This window comes from Pleurodeles waltl, chromosome 5 (genome assembly GCF_031143425.1).
Source record: "Pleurodeles waltl isolate 20211129_DDA chromosome 5, aPleWal1.hap1.20221129, whole genome shotgun sequence".
Lineage (NCBI taxonomy): Eukaryota > Metazoa > Chordata > Amphibia > Caudata > Salamandridae > Pleurodeles > Pleurodeles waltl.
The window spans coordinates 996,599,243-996,616,681 of NC_090444.1; the positions used below are offsets into that span (position 1 = coordinate 996,599,243).

The 17,439-nt window shown below is 40.7% G+C and overlaps 1 protein-coding gene across 3 annotated transcripts in view; it reads right to left on the reverse strand.

The window, feature by feature from the left end:
- MED23 (mediator complex subunit 23) overlaps nucleotides 1-17,439 on the reverse strand; it is a 409,061-nt gene that overhangs the window by 347,736 nt on the left and 43,886 nt on the right. For all 3 annotated transcript variants that reach the window (XM_069235159.1, XM_069235158.1, XM_069235157.1), the window contains exons 8-9: nucleotides 4,225-4,294; nucleotides 2,661-2,773 (exon numbers count right to left, since the gene is read on the reverse strand). In XM_069235159.1, coding sequence (XP_069091260.1) covers nucleotides 2,661-2,773; nucleotides 4,225-4,294 — 183 coding nt within the window. The remainder of the gene's footprint in view (nucleotides 1-2,660; nucleotides 2,774-4,224; nucleotides 4,295-17,439) is intronic.

Genomic DNA, 17,439 nt, shown 5'->3' on the forward strand with positions numbered 1-17,439 from the left:
GGGACATAGCAGGAGCAGGCCCTGAGGGAGTGGCAGTTGCCAAGGCCATCACTGGCTCTATCGGGGGTGCCCCGCCCCCCCTCCAATATTAAGTAGCCAGGGGTAGTAGGTGGTGGTCCCTGCGGCGGTAGGGGGGTGGGCGCAAGCCCCTCTGCCCCCAATTATGAATAAAGCCACAAGGAGATGGCAGTCCTCGCAGCTGTGCTGGGGCTGCGTAAACCCCCCTCCCCACCAAATATTCATTTGTGGCAAATTCCGGGGCTGAGTGGCCACCCAGCATTCATTTAGTTTAAAGCCCCAGGGAGGATGTGGTCCCCAGGGCTGCGGGGGCCAGGTGGTCCCCCTGCATTAAAAATGTAAATGCCCCATGGACTTCCCTGAAACAAGCGCAGGAGCCCGGACTTTTTTTTTAATTTTTAATTTTAGCGGATCTACCGCATCTCCCGCCGACAAAAAAAAAATGCTTTTTTTAATCTGGGACCCCAAGTTCATGAGGTTATTTTAGTGAGCTTTTATGGGCAGGTTATTTTAGCCTGCCTCTTGTGCCCTTTGGCATAATAATTAATTTTAATTTCTGAGCAGATGCGTCATTCTGCTGTGATTTTTTTTTTTTTTTAGCTTAAGAACTGTTTTCATTTTTCTTAGTAGGGCATTCTCGCTCTATACCCTGCTCAAAGTTGAACCCAATATTGTTGTCAGTAAAAAATGTAGAAACACCACAATCTCTGCCACTTCACAGGAAACATACATGTTCTTATGTCAGGATAGTTTTCTCGGAACACCAGCTGTTTTATTATACAACATCCCTCTGCCCCTTTACGTTAGAGGGAGAGCCTGAAAACTGCCACTGCATGCTGTTACTTCACTACAGCTGTCTGCTGAGACTTGAAGTTTTTTCCACCTACATGGGAGGGGACTCTCAGTAGACCAATGGCCCTCTTTGCTACTTCCCTATTCAGGTATGGAGGATGGAGTCTTTCTAGGGATCCTGAAGAGCGGATTAGGGCTAACACTGCTGTGCTCTAGCAGTACCTTAGTAGGGTAGGTAGGAATTCCAACACATAGCATTCTGACACTACAGTGGGACTTTTATGTTTTACTTTCCATGTCACTGCATTGCTATTATTATGTTTTATCATTCTTATCATGGCAATACATGCTATTTAATCTATAACTCAGTTAATTCTGCTTCTGTTTGCCTTTGCATGTGTGAGACGAATGTAACTGAAAGAAAAGGCGGAGGTCTGTTACACTACGACGTCCCTGAGGAATCAGAATGTCATGCGCACGGCCGCCACAAATCACCACCAATTCCAGGTGTTGGTGAGGTACTGCTAGCTGGCCGAAAGGGTAAGGCCGACAGTTGTCACATGGAGTGGAATTGGACTCAGTTCCCCACAACCTGGTGGTGCCGCCACCCGAATCCACCAGCCCCATTAATATAATGAGAGCCAACACCAGCAGCAGAGCTAAGAGGTCAGAGTGTCCCTTATCCTGGCCCATTTTTTTTGTTTTTCTTTTTTAAATCCTTTTTTTCTGTGACTCGGCTGAAGCAGAGTCTCAACAAGGCTGCCAACACTTCCCTGTTGAAGTGCTGGCAGCCAATCAGATCTCAGCACAGGATCAGGAGGATTCACAGAGCCTTCATGTCCCTATGTATACAAATGTGTTTTTTCTTTAATTACTCAAAAACTACTGAACAGATTTACACCAAATAACATAAAAGACCCTTGCTGGACCAAGAGCTACCTTTCTACCAAATTTGGTGTAATTCCGTCCAGTGGTTCAGGTGCTATTCCTGTTCAAAATCCCTCTTTTTCTAGGCCCCTGCTTGACGGATACCTGTAAAACTCAAGACAGCAGCTGAAGTGAGTGGCGTATTTTTGGGGGAAATGTTTGTGAAGATTCATCAAACGGCACCTAAGTTATTAGCAAAACAAAAAACACTTTTTCTATAGAAACTAGGTCCCAGCTATAACTACATAGTGGCAAATGCCACTACGTAATTTACACACACAGATATATATATATATATATATTTATACATACACGCACACAAAAATATACATATATGTTTTTATATATTCACTTAAAAAAAAATTAAAAAAAAAGGTTTCAGGGACATTATAGTTAGGATCTGAATTTACTCACACATAACCATAGAAATTCAGTAGTTATAGTTATGGTTAGCGCAAGTAACTATAACTTGTGCCCTAAGGGAACTATAACTCATGACCCCACCATGCACAGTTTTCTGCTAAATAATTTAACTGCATTTCATATTATCAATGATGTTATCAAAGATGTCATGAGTGATGTAATATGTGGGGTAATCAGCTGTATATGGCGAGGGTGGAAGTTATAGTTACCTTGTGGCATGAGGTATACTTACTTGAGCTAACCATAACTACAACTGCTGAATTTCTATGGTTTTGTGCAAGTAAATTCAGACTGCATCAATACTGGGGTCACAGGCCACTTATCATGAACTAAGGAAACACGTTGTGTCTTTTACTGTCACAAAAGGAACTGCATTGTTAGAAGAATTACTTAAGGTAGTATCTACTGGAATCAATTTTAAACAGAAATATCAGTTTAAGAAAACAAACACTCTTGCAAATATGAAACTTTTCAGAACAAAATACACCAAAGATTCTCACCTTGTCATAGGGTAGAAGACCTTTCAAAGGGAAGCGTAGAGTTGTGGGATCCAATTTCCATGAGTTGCAAATGGCACCAGAATTGTTCACCACTGGTAGAAGGCTACAGCGTCCTGCAAGCAGCATTGGGAAAAGCAAGACATTGAAAATTGGCAGTGCATCAATGTAGGGAATACAAAAGTAAACAGGATTAAATGTGTACCAAGCTTTGCCAACCTTACATCTTCATAACCATTAGCGGTTCAGAACAGGGTGTTTAAAAAGACGCCCTAGTTTCATTACTGTACTCCCATATTTAACATAGCCATTACAGTTTTCATTTCAGATGACCAATTTCTTTTTGACATTGTTTTCATTGAAGATCATCCTCACTTTGCTATTTTCTATTGTGTTTTATTCAAGGATATTATTTTGATACACTGTAATGTATATAGTAAGATTAAAAGTTGCGTTCTCATACAAAGCTGGCTGGAGAGAGATACAGTTTTGGAACTGTGATAACTGTACTGAACATTACAAGCATGCGCATCACAAACTTCCTTTGAGGAATCCATTGGTTACTTACATATGGCTCCCCAAATGGTCAAGGCGGCTCAGGCAGCCACATTCAGTGGAAATTTTGTGCCTTGAGCTCAGGTTACCAGTATCCATCATTTTTCTCAATTTGAGAGCTCAATGCCCCCTCTGGTGTGTCCCCCAGATATCTTTGCCTGGCAAAACAGAAAAGGTATACCTCCATCCTGATTTATAGGACTAACACTGCAGCGATTTTGCTGAAATGAACTTAGTACTTACTACAAGTCTTCGTTTTATAAGTTTTACATATGCTAACAATGCAAAGGTTAAACAGTGTAATGCCACCACTCTAACGTCAAAATGTTAATGGCCATTATAATGCAGCATCTTCATCAAAGTCAGCTTTTGGACAATGTGATTGCAACACTTCTTTTTAGTTAAAGTTAACTAAAGGAATGTTCTTTATCTATGTAAATTCCAAACACTTCATGTCAAAATTGACTCCTCAGCTCTTAAAGTTGAAAGTTTGGCAATGGAAAAATAGACTGTCTGAAACAAAACAAAATTAGTAAGCTGTATGATAATGGGTAGTCTATGGGTATTTCTTAAATAGTACTACTGTACGCCATTTATCAGACGAAAATATGGATTGAATATGCTTGCTATACCAGTTGAGTGTGGTAAGTGAAGATGACATATCAAATAGGAATCTAATGGATATCGGAAGCTTTTGCTTGGTGCAGCACTCCAAGCGACTGCCACATCTCAGCTCCAGCAGTAGTTATTCTGCATTTTATCACATCAATACATTCCAGTTTAAGCATTATATTTTGGAATATACCAATACAACAGGGAAATACCAATATCTCAGCTCAACACCGAAAAAAGGTATGCTTTCTTTTTATTATTGCCAGATACAGAAACAAATAATATAAAATGAAGTTTCAATTCATTACTTGAATAAGTCTGCTTCAAGCTACAGGTAAAAAAATTGTCAACTCAAATAACTCCAAATAAAAGTTAATCACTAACGGACAAACATTCTTACCACAAATGGAATTGATACGCGCAGTCGGGCGAAAGCTGTCTACAAAGTCAGACACAAGGGTCCCCAATAGCTGCAAGTGGCATAAAAAGCATCAGTTGTGTCAAATAACTTTGTCAACAGTTTTAAACAATTGGACAATCTAGTCATCTACATTACAGTCATAAATGGAATGATATATATATAGATATACATATACACACACACTCACACAAAAACATTACAGCTCAACTACATCCTCTCAATTTCAAATGAAGGCCTATGCCACGATGCACATGATGAAGATGTACAATTTCAGAGAGTACATCAACTACAGCCTATAACGCATTCTTACATTTCACTCCTGAGCCAAGACACATTTTTAGGTTGTACTTGGCAAAGTAGTGAGAATAATTCAGACAGAGAAGAGTTACATGACCCTTTATTAATATGACCTACTTTGATGGATCAATTTTCTAAAACATACGTTTCCAAGGAAGGCAATCTCTTGGGTTTTATTATTGCTTTTTAATTCACCCACAATCTGCTTCTCCCAACACTGGCTCCTTCTGTGCATATATTAGAGCTAAAATCTTATATACCATGAACCAAACATCCGATGTCACTGCATCAACATCATACAATCACAATACGCAGTCAACTAACAAACTTCATCCTCAAATGGAGGTGACTGCAGGTTCCCCAGCATTGGATCTTTCATAGATTCAGTGTTTAAATTGTCCACCGACGTACGGTTAGGAACCTTCAATGTTCGCACAGAAGTATTCCAATACAGGAACCAACATTGAAAACAACCATTACCTACTTGTTGTCTGTCCAATTAATTGTTTGACCCCCCCACCCCCCAAGTCCAGTCAATTCAGTGGATATGCTCAGAGTTCCAAACCTGATCGGAGATACCACTGTTAAATGGTTGCAAACCCACTATGCTGTTCTTCAGAAGTATATTCATCACATTTTCCAGTTTATTCTGTCAATAGCAGTACATCTATCATGCCCCACTGCAGAAGGTGAGTCTTATCTTTCCTCTTGTGACACCGTGGACGACCCAGAGACTTTGGGTTTTTCCTTCAAAATTTCAATGTCCTTCAAAAATAAAAGTCTTTGACACCTGTAGTGTAAGAAAGGTTTTTGTGAAAGATCCATACACCTAGTGCTTACCTTGTCTCCCCACAATGATGGGCGTTCGGCAAGAAAGTGCTTCTTATCTAAGAATTGGAGTGCCAGAACCTTATAGGATACAGAGATGGTCAGCTTCTCTTCTGACTTAAAACATCTCAGCCTGGTAGGGAGTCTATTAAAGGCCCTTGGTCCAGAGGCTAAATAGAAGAATCAGATATGATTCCGATACTTCTCTGAATCCATTAACTTCTGTCTCCCAAGCACCCTCTAGTTTTGTCAGTAAGTACAAGACTTCTGGAGCAGGGGATAAGACCTTTGTCATGGGAGGGATACAGATAACCAATGATGCATGCACTAAGGTTAACTTGAAGAGGTCTCACAAATAATCTTCAGCAGTGAAACCTTCAGCTAAAGCAAGCAAATGTCATTGATGATGACACCACAGTCGTTGAAAAAACAGTGACCACCAGCTGTTGTGTTGACGGCCACCAAGGTCCCTTCAACGATGAGAGCACCACAATGGTCTTGACAACAAAGCAACCTACAATGATCACACTAACAACTTTTACCTCGTTGACAATGACAACTTTGAGCTCTGTGCTTCCAATTCGTCCTCTTGTGCCTGCCATACAATTCAATCCAATTAGTTTTCTCACTGACCCAGATCATGCAGAAGCCTCCACTGTGCTTTGAAAGAGTGATAATGAGGAAGACAGTGTGGAGGAAGAGATAAAGCGAGTCTATTTTGGCTGAGATGACAGCAAGAACAGTCAATGGCATAAACACATGATAACTTACAAATACAGTTTATATGTGATGAAGACTGAGGGAAGAAAATATAAATTTTAAAAAACATACAATCGTCAGCCACACCATCATGAAGAGAGGCATTTTGTTAGGAAACCACTATCATTCCCTATGCTAACAATGGTTCAAGTGATTGCAGGTTTCTTGCAAAGTCACCACCTTATTAGGTGGTCAAGTTCAGGTTTTTTTTTTTTTTTTTTTTAAATAAGAAGTCCCCTGCTGGTAATTTTGAACTTTAAACACTGGAGCACTGCTATGCGGTGCCCAGTTTATTTGCTCTGACAACTAAAACATGTTGAAATTGGTTTAAAGCCTTATGACACATTTACCGTTACTATAAGGCCATAGGATATTGGGCAGAAATACACCCATTGTATGGAAAGTTAAATGCCACTTGTGGGCTGCATCACCTATTGTGCCATCCACTATAGTGGCAGTACAAACATATCTTGAGGTCTACCCGGTGTAGCCTGACAGCAGGAGCTTGAACCCTGCTGCCCAGACAGGTCAAAATTACCCTTTTGGCAGGTAGTAAACCCTGATTTAAAATATTATGTCAGTCCTGAGCACATTTTGCTGCCCAAAAGTTTGAATGTATAATATATGAGTGGAACATGTATGACATTAGAAATGACATGTTCTCCCAGTGACTTGGCCTAAAACAACAAGGTCCCTGCACAGGCAGTAGCTGGCACAAAGGAAAAGCCAAGGTGTAGATTGTACATTTGAATCTATCACCTTTGCATGGTACCAGCATCGACTAAATAATTTTTATATTTAATTAATATTCAATCTAATGATGAAGTTGGATGTTTATTAAATATACTGGAACTGGAACGTCTAAATGGTTACCTTATCCACGGCTGAAACTGCTGGAGTCTAATCTGCAAAAGTGTTAAAAATTTCTGCCTTTGACGCAGATGTCATTTTTCCTTATCTTTCCAAGAACCATGAAAGTATCATATCATTTAGATATAGACATAAACAAAATAACTGATGCAACATCATCCTGGAACAAATGTCATGCTATCTCAGTTTCAAGGACAAAGAACAACACCCGGAACGGTGTAGCCTGAATTGTCGTATTTTCACTATATATATATATATATATGGTAATACGTCCTGAACTAGCTTCGTGATGCTTATTGGTTATCTCAAACATTCCAAAGGTGACATCGTAAATTCCATCTCAGGTAAGATACAGTATATAGGGAGTGCCACTTGACTCAGGAGAGGTCCTTTTCCCCAGATTATTGCAAGAAAGATACTGCCTGACCAGAAAACGATCCTGCCTGCTAGAGAGGGTGCCTCCATATCATACTTTCTACTGGAAGATGATATTGAGCATGAGCACAGCAGGAGTTGATGCGGAACACGTTTGTCTTTCACAGGGAACAGGACCTTCCTGATTCACATTGCTGTAAACAAAGTATGCAGTGTGCACATCCTCCTTAAGAAAAACTAGTTGCAAGTTATTCTACTCTCCTTTCTCTCTCTTAGCAAGGGGCATAGAAGAAGGTTTTAGGGTGTTAGGTTTTGAGATGACATTTTAAACTGTGTTAGAAATGTGTGTTTTCTTTTTGTTATTCAAAACGTGCACTTGTGCTGTTTTATACATATTCTGTATGGTTGAAATAAACACACTTTTCAGTTAGAGTATCTTTTTCTTAGCACTTCTTGTGGGTGTATGATTGAGAAGAACGGAAAATGTTTGTTTCTGCTCACCACGGTGTCCCTGAGACTGTCAGTAATCCGAAAGCATGGACACCACTTCAACTGTACATTGGGTGGAATTTGTGGGGGAAGGGATAGAAAAACCTATCTTCCACATTCTCCAATTTCCCAGATGTCTCCGATGACCAGGATGAGGGCATATACTTCTGTAATAGCTGTTCGCACGTTGTATGACTTTGAGACATTTTACTCATGGGTGGCTCTGGGCTGTTTGAGACTTATAAGTGAGCACCAATGCCTGCATGTAATAGGACTTACCAAAATGTGCAAATCCCTTTAACTCACCAGGAACACCTGGTCTGGTTTGCTGGTCAGTCTCCACGCGTGCGTAGGAATGTCTGCCTGGGTTCCCTGAGCACTGATAGGGCCAAGTGGCCAGTCTTGGTTGGCTATATGCCTGTTCCTCGTCCTGAAACTTTGTCACACACTGATGTAGTAGGGGTTTTAAATTACACAGTCGCCTTGTACAAGAGGATTGTACAGTTAGTATTATGTACCATGAGCTGTAGACCTGCTTTCACAGTGGAACAGACTACTCTGGACCAACACACTCTATTAGTCTACAGACTATTAATGCTATCAAAAGCACCTACGAAGCATGGAGAGATTCCCTTCTAGGTTGCTTGCAAGACCAACCAGTTGGAAAAAGGTTCATCGATTTACAACACCCAAAGACAAACAGAATACTGACTATGTGTCTCCCCCTATGGTTGGTACCACGTGAACAGGAACGTAACACCTGGAGAAGCATTTAAACCAGCAACCATGGCACGCCTTCTTTGGCAGTTCTCCCAAAGGTTCTGGAACAAGTACAGAACGATCACGGAACTGCACCAGCTCTCGACATAATGGGTAATGGACATAAGGGTAAGGGGGAACTTCTCTGCAATTTCTTCAGTCATCCTGAGCAACAATAAGGTAGAAGTTTCAGTTCTGGCAATAACTCAGAGACTGGAAGCAATTCCAGCTCCAGACCATGAACGGGAACTGGCAAAAATATTTGCAGAAGTATACACCTATGTGGGCCGTGATAACTTAGGTTTGCTACCCGTTAAGCCACATTTGGAACCTAAATGGGACATGGAGGGAATTTCAACAGAAGGCAGGAAGAAACAGATGGGTAAAGAGCAAAGACAGACAGGATCTCCTGCATCTCAAGAATCTGGTAGGGGTGGTTATAATTAAAGGGACGGCCAGAAAATTAAATAAAACCAGAGCGGTATCAGTATTCTTATGTCCATTCTTCACTGTCTTTTGAGGACTCTGATGGTAAACAAGCAGAGGGGGGAGTCGATCCGAGTTCTTAAGAAAGGAGGGTATAACAGAAAAGGTGACACTGGATGAGAGGTTTTAGTAAGCATGAAAAGAGAAGTGAAATTATTGGACTCCAAGACTCCTGTTAAGAGGAAGAAAGCAGCAGGAGTTTCATAAGAAACATGCTGATTCAACAGGGGATTCTCATGCAAAACAGGACGTGGGTGACAGTGCTCCTAGACACAGCAGAAGCAGTCACACTAGTACATCAGATGCTTTAGAGATTTCTGGTGGCGAGTCCAACTGAAGCGTTCATACAAGATGAGACTCTGGATAAACATTTAAATCCTCCTGATAGGGTTTATGATTCAGAATTACAGATTGAAGGGGACATACCACGCACTATTAAAGCTGTCTTCTCTGCACAATTATCTGATGATTATAACATCATATTGGCTGAGGAAGACTGAAGTCTTTATTAGGGAAGCGCCCCGGGGGAGGAAGTAATCAGAGCAGCTTTTTCTCTCATAGTACCTGAAGATATCAGGGAAATTTATACCAGTGAATGGGCTGTAAGACAGGCTCCAGCCTCATACAGAAACAAAGCTGAGTGGGATAAACATTCACTTCCACATAGTGCGCAGTCAATACCCTCTCAAACCAGAAACAAAGTGTGGTAATTAGAGCATTAGGATAAGCCACAATACCAGGGCATAATAGCGCTTTGAGTTTTACCACTGAACACACCCCTTTTTACTAATCGCCAAACCTGGCGGCTACTATAGGCACGGGCACTGGAATTTTGCAATTGTGAGGCTGCGGCGATTTTCGGATCATTTAAGATTTGCTGCATTTGCAAAATAATCCATTATCTGCGACATAATCTGCAGATTTTAACAAGCATTTACAATGCAACGGGTCTCGCGTTTCCTCATGTTAGAGCTGATCGCGTTGTAAACTCCTACCCTGACTTTTCACCTATCGGGCAAAAGTGCATTTATGTACATAACCCGAAAAAGTGAAATTAACTATGTGAAGCGCTCGACTTCTGCCAAGCGAGATCGCACTCGTAAATTAGAGAAAAACAAGTCCACGAGCCCGATGGAAAACAGCGAGCCTCACATGTTTTCTGTACTTGGTCGCTGCGCTCGAGGAGGGCTAGCTACTGGAAAAGGCATGACGTATGCGTGCCTTCGACTAATCAAAGCAAGCAGATTTTATTAGGCAAGCCCACGAACGAATAAAAAACACTGACGTGAAGTTGACAGGGCTCCTAGCCCTTTTCTACAAAATACTAAAGCGTCTTGCTGCGATACGCATGCAACACAGGCTCGATCCTAATAAAAAAATGGTTCAAATGTTACTAAAAAAGCAGCACCACCTGTTGCCGCCCAGTGGAAGGCACATTTGCAAAGCTGGACTGGTCACCTTTCTGTTGCTTTTTGCTATATTGGGGTGTTAGATGGGTACTAATAAGGTGCAACCAATACCCAGACAGTGTTACCAAGTTTAAAAATGACGAAATAATGAAGTAATACTAATAAAAAGAAATACTGCACATTATGTCACATGATTTGCTTTTTCCTGATGCAAAATGTTCTCAAACTTGCCGCATAATTTGGCCTTTTCCTGCCTCATAATTCCAATGGCTCTACTTATAGGATAGTCTTAGACTATAGTAACTGAAACGTCCTTACAAGAACATATGCAGTGCAAAATGCACATAGCACAGGTTTAATGATGAACCTGGTGAAGAAAAAAAATACAAAACCAGCCTTAACATCTCTAATGGGTTATTTACTCGAAACATAGCACCTGAAAGTGAGTATCTAACTGCCTTTAGTTTTGACGGGATGCACATCTCACTCAGATGTTTGCCCATGGGCTATAAGAACAGTTCTGGCCTATTCCCAGCTTGCATTAATGAGATCTTACAACTAGATTCCAAGGCAATGTCACACACTGATGATACCTATCTTACAGATAACAACTTGGATATACATCTAACTATGGAAGACACACTTGTAACACTATTAATATCACTAGTTTACAGGATTTACTTATTAAGATAAAAAAAAGTCAAAGATTACCTATCTTATGGTGTCCTTCCTCAGATACAAGTCATCAAGTGACAGCAAGAGTCTGGCTTCTGATTTCCTCCAGAAGTGTGCTACCTTGCAGCCTCCTAACACACTGAAGTTGCAATCTCTCCTGGGATTTCTTAACTTCGAACAAACTTACCTGCCCCACTACACTGAGTGAGTAAAGCCCTTGTATTACTTTATTTCTCCCACATTTTCATCAAACCAAAGGAAGAGCAGGCACATTGATATCTTGCGTGCTTAGGAAACATATGTGCTCGAGACAAAATATTTACAAACAATGGACAGTAAAACCAACCTAGTTCTTTCCATCATTCCAAGTAACTCTGGTTATAACTATGTGACCTCCAATGAGGGACAGACCGTTCCCACTGCATACAAGTCTCTCTCATATTCTCCAGCTGAAGCACGTTCTGCTTCTTTTGAAAACCTCTTACATCTGTGGAAATGGCTATTCTGAAGGAGTGTCTATTGGCACAAGGAAAACTCATGGCTTCTCCTGTACCTGCACTGTAGGCAGCCACCAAAGCCAGCATTCCTAATACTTATGATCTACACCCAGGGTGGAAGCAGTGGACCTCTTCTTTAAGTGCTGTAGAAGTAAAGTTTCAGTATGATTCAACTCAAGCTTTTCTCCAATATGAACATCACATTCCTTCTACTCCAAAAGCTGTACCCTTTGAGTAATACAGAGCATGTTCTACACAGATAGCCCTGCTCAACCAGCAATAGGAATAAAATTCTAGTACTCTGCAGCCTGCGCAGTAGCACAAGGTGTAGTGAAAGAAGGTGAATTCCATCCGCGGTGCACCTATACTAAGATCTTACATGGCAGCACGCAAAACTACATGCCATGTTACTTGCATTACAAAGGACTAATCCATTAGTTCAAACACTCACCTGGCATAAAAGCTAATCAACCTGACCCACAATACAATACAAAAACACCTGTAGTAGTTACCACATGTAGTGTGGGCAAATGTGCCAACCAACAATGGTTGGCACAGCGCCTGGATACCCTTGAGGGTGATTACTTGCGCTTTACAAATCCTGTTGGGTTGATTGATTGATGGTTAGCATATTCCAGTCTTCCAAATGCAAAACAGCATTTGACATTAATTAAAGAAAACATGGATTTTTCCGACTTCCTTCTAGGACCACATCCGACCAAAAAAATAAACAATTCTTGGCAACCGGAATCTATGTCATTTATAATGAGTGGAAGAAATACCCAGAAAAGGAAACTGCAGAAGGAATCTGGCAAATAGATCAGAAAAATATGCAAACAATCCTTAAGGTTATCAACAATGGCATGAACACACTCTCTAAAGAGAGTATACTCACTAACAACATCTTGTCTTCAACTTTAGACCTACTTAAAGGAGACGAAGGTTTGTTATGACATGGCCCCAAATGTAAGTTAGCATTTGGCTGTGGCTAGTATAACTCCATGTTAGCAATAGGGGCCACCAGCCTAGCTATCAGGTCAGAGTAAATACAAAAAGATCATGCGTTTCCAGGGCGTCGAACTTCACATGTAAAAGCAGCACGTGGATCTCTCAAAAACACAAAAGAAAGGTGATGACTTGGCCTTACAAAGAGTTGAGGACTCATTGTACAATTAATGATTACTCATTTTGTATTTTTAAGCTTTTGCTTCCTTTCAGCATTTAAAGATTACATAAAATGGCCAGAAGAAGCATACAATTAATCGGAGAGGGAGAAGAATTGCTTAATTTGTGAGTGATTCCTTACTAAAGTGCAGGGTCTCAAAGTTTTTCTCAAGCCCCAGCTGCCAAATGTCAGGATCTTCAGAAAATAGGCTACAAGGCTGTCCAAACTTCATTCTACCTCATTCTGGCCCCCTACGCATCCTGTTTCTTCACCTCACTTTTGCTGGTGCTTCTTCTTAATCCCTGCTTTCTCACTTTGTCACTACTTTTTATTTTATTTCTTTGTAATTTATTCCGCAATTAACAAACTGGTACGAATGCATAGATTGGTTTGCTTGAGCCCACAAGGATAATACCAATAATTAACAGTAATCAATACCTGTACCCTTGGGTTCCACAGCAGCATGCTGCTTGGCATAGAGCACTTCAATGCCTCCTCAGGGGTAGTAAGCACTATATAAATGCAATTTCAAATACCAAGGCCTTACCTAGGGGTGGCTTACTACTATTAAAATAGGGAAGAAATATGACCACAGCACACAGACAGCATATACATTAATAAAATACAAGTAAACAGCTTTGATAGGTGCAGAAAACGTTGATGGATAATACAGTAATCTTCTTCGTCTTTCAGAAGGATGTTTATTTGTATCGGTCGTTTGTAGGTCAATAGGCACAGTCAAGCAAACACAGCCAACACGTGTTTCGTCACACTGTAACTTTTTCAAAGCTGTAGGGAATATGTGGTACAAAGGTTTGTTGTTATTCCATGATACATAAAGACGGCAAACAGTAAGGAAATTTGTTTAAAACGTGAAAACATTTATATGATTACCAGAAAAATGAGAAAGTATAATAAAAGAATATATATAAATAATAGGAAAAATACAGACATGAACCTGGTAATTAATAATGTAGTGTAAAAGGAGCAAAAAAATGTGTCAGCAATAGCCTATAAGGTAGCCAAAAAGTGAGATAAGTTGTGAAAGAAGGTACCATTGCACCAAGTAAATGTGTTAGAAAAAGGACACGAAGAAGTGTTGTGCCAAAGGCAAGCCAATCCATGCGTGAACGTAGACCGATGTATGAGGTTCCGTGTGCATGAAGTAAGCAGCACGTGCAAGTTAGTGGAAAATGTCTAGGAATTTAAAAGACCTACCTAAACAGGAAGACCAAAGAGTGCAAAATCCAATTGGGAGAAAAGGTAAAACGAAGCTATGTAGGGGACACAGAAGAGAGAAAAAAAAGAGATAAAGGATGAAAAATTGCCAAATGAGCAACAAGGGATGGGATACGTCGTACTTATTAAGGTCAGGGACGGTAGCAGTAAAATAAAATAATTAAATTAAAAGTACCTGTATTCCAAAAAAGTGCGTGGTAAAGTTACTAGTCCGGATGTTACAAAGTAGTGGGCATCAAAAGGTTCATTAATGCCAAGTATGTTGCTAGAGAAGAGATCCCGAGGACCTTGGTAAGTCCTGCGAAGAATAGGGAGAAAGCTTAAGGTATCCTGCTAGTACACAGAGAGAGAAGTGTAACCAGGACCTACGGTCATAAGAACTGCTGGGTCATTGGACAGAACACGCCTAGTCTAGCATAGGAACTGGGGAAAAAGAAAGGGATATGCGTATGGCCCCATCGTTACGGAGTAAAGAAGCCCGGCCGTTAACCGCAGACCTACACATATATGGGTTAAAAGTTCAGCTGCGCAGTGATTATGAAAAGGTATCGGTAAAGAACAGTGGCGAAGCCTCACGCTAATGTCCCCCAGAGCTAGAGGAAAATGAGCTTACCTTCACGCTTCGTAAACGTGTGCGATATCAGGTCAGAAAAGTCATGGTAGCGTATCTCATGGTTGTGGTTAAGTAGTGGCTGTGATAGTTCGACATGGAGAACGGACTTCACAAAATGCAGTCAATAGATGCTAGACCGCGGGAGTTAACTTACGAGAGTAGGTATAATGGCGGCCATGTTGGGTATGAACAATTTAGAACGGCCAAGATTTTGGGCACAACTATCCTGAATGCACTTCAAAACCAATAGTAAGAAATGGAAGGAAGAAAGTCGTAAGAGAGGAGAGGTGTCCTACAAACTAAAAATACCCGTGATAGGCAAATTAAAAGCGCAGCGGTGCGGGGTGTTACCTAAAAAAACAAGGGAGACCGTGTGCATAGGTAGGCATGTGCGGTGAAAGAGTTTTTCAAGAACGTGCAAAGAACAATATGGGCTGGTAATAAGTTCAAGAAGAAATATGATGACAAAATATAGCGTACTGTATCAAAGTGTGAACGTAAAGAGACCAGTTCAAGTTGAAGGTGTGAGATGGTAAAACATTGTCAAGTGGTACAGTGCAAGCAGGTACTTGGAAAATCAATGTAAATGGTTACCTATATGGTGTTGATAAACAGGCATATTGACATATAGGCAGAGTTAGAATAGTCAGCCGACAGACCAGTGCCATGAGGTATGATGCAATCAAGTACTCACATAGTACCAAATGTATTATTGCATTAAGGTGTCACATTTAAACATACAGAGAAGTACGCAAAGTCAAAACGATCAGAGGGTTAGACCATGCCAAGAGGTGTAGAAAACACTAGTACTCAGGTAACTACATATGGATGGTTGCAAACTGAGGTTTGAAAATATATACAGATATACATACATACAGACAAGTACACCTAGTCCAATACCCATAGTGATAGATGGTCATCAAATATAGCCAGCAACAGGAAATTGTATAAGGAAGTCTCACGTTGCATACAAATCAACAGTGTTACTAGGTCAAAAACACATGAAGTTCCCTGTCAATATTCAGACCTTTTTCCACAGCCCATACAGCAACAGTAGGAGAAAGGAAATCTCCCTTATTACTAGATTTAGTCCTGCCAGCAATTCATTGTTTCGTATACTAAAGAAACACTGGCATCTGCTACTTCTGGATACGGGGCGTGGGACGATTGAACGCAAGAGACCATCCATTACTCACAGTAGGGGTCGTACTCTGAGAAACACTCTCTGTCCAAGTTACATAGCACCCCTCACACTAGCCCAACCCCAAATGTGGTTACCCGACAAACCGGCTGGGTTCTATAAATGTGGTTGCTGCATTTTGTGCCAATTTGCTCTAAACAGAACCTTGACTTTCACATATAACACAGGGGTTACTTACCATGTTAGACAGTTCATTAATTGCAATACGAGGTTTACAGTTTACTGCATCATTTGTGTGTGTGGACATATCTATGTGGGCAGCACAATTCGCCCTCTGAAAGAACGCATCCAAGAACACATTAGAGCAATTAGGAACTTTAATGCCACTTATCCTCTTGCAACACACTTCAACTCACAACATGAAGAAACGCACATTCCTAACATTAGGTTCCATGGCATCACTCAAGTAGCACCATCACCCAGAATGCGGGATAGGACTAAAGAACTACGTAAATGTGAAGCAAAATGGATACTTAAACTATGGGCTGTGGAGAAAGGTCTGAATATTGACAGGGAACTTCATGTGTTTTTGATCTAGTAACACTGTTGATTTGTATGCAACGTGAGACTTCCTTATACAATTTCCCTTTGCTGGCTATATTTGATGACCATCTATCACTATGGGTATTGGACTAGGTGTACTTGTCTGTATGTATGTATAAATTTTCAAACCTCAGTTTGCAACCATCCATATGTAGTTATCTGAGTACTCGTGTTTTCTACACCTCTTGGCATGGGCATACCCTCTGATCGTTTTGACTTCGTGTACTTGTCTGTATTTTTAAATGTGACACCTTAATGCAATAATACATTTGGTGCTATGTGAGTACTTGATTGCATCATACCTCATGGCACTGGTCTGTCAGCTGACTTTTCTAACTCTGCCTATATGTCAATATGCTTGTTTATCAACACCATATAGGTATTTATATAGATTTTTCCAAGTACCTGCTTCCATTGTACCATCTCAAATCTTCAACTTGAACTGGTCTCTTTACGTTCACACGTTGATACAGTACACTATATTTTGTCATCATATTTCTTCTTGAACTTATTACCAGCCCGTATTGTTTTTTGCACGTTCTTGAACAAGTCCTTCACCGAACGTGCGTACCTAAGCACACGGTCTCCTTTGTTTTTTTTAGGTAACATCCCGCACCGCTGTGCTTTTAATTTGCCTATCACAGGTTTTTTAGTTTGTAGGACACCTCTCCTCTCTTACGACTTTCTTCCTTCCATTTCTTACTATTGGTTTTTAAGTGCACTCAGCATAGTTGTGCCCAAAATCTTGGCCTTTCTAAATCGTTCATACCCAACATGGCCGCCATTATACCTACTCTCGTAAGTTAACTCCTGCGGTCTAGCATCTATTAACTGCATTTTGTGAAGTCCATTCTCCATGGCGAACTATCACAGCCACTACTTAACCACAACCATGAGATACGCTACCAGGACTTTTCTGACCTGATAGCGCACACGCTTACGAAGCATGAAGGTAAGCCTTTTTTCCTCTAGCTCTGGGGGACATTAGC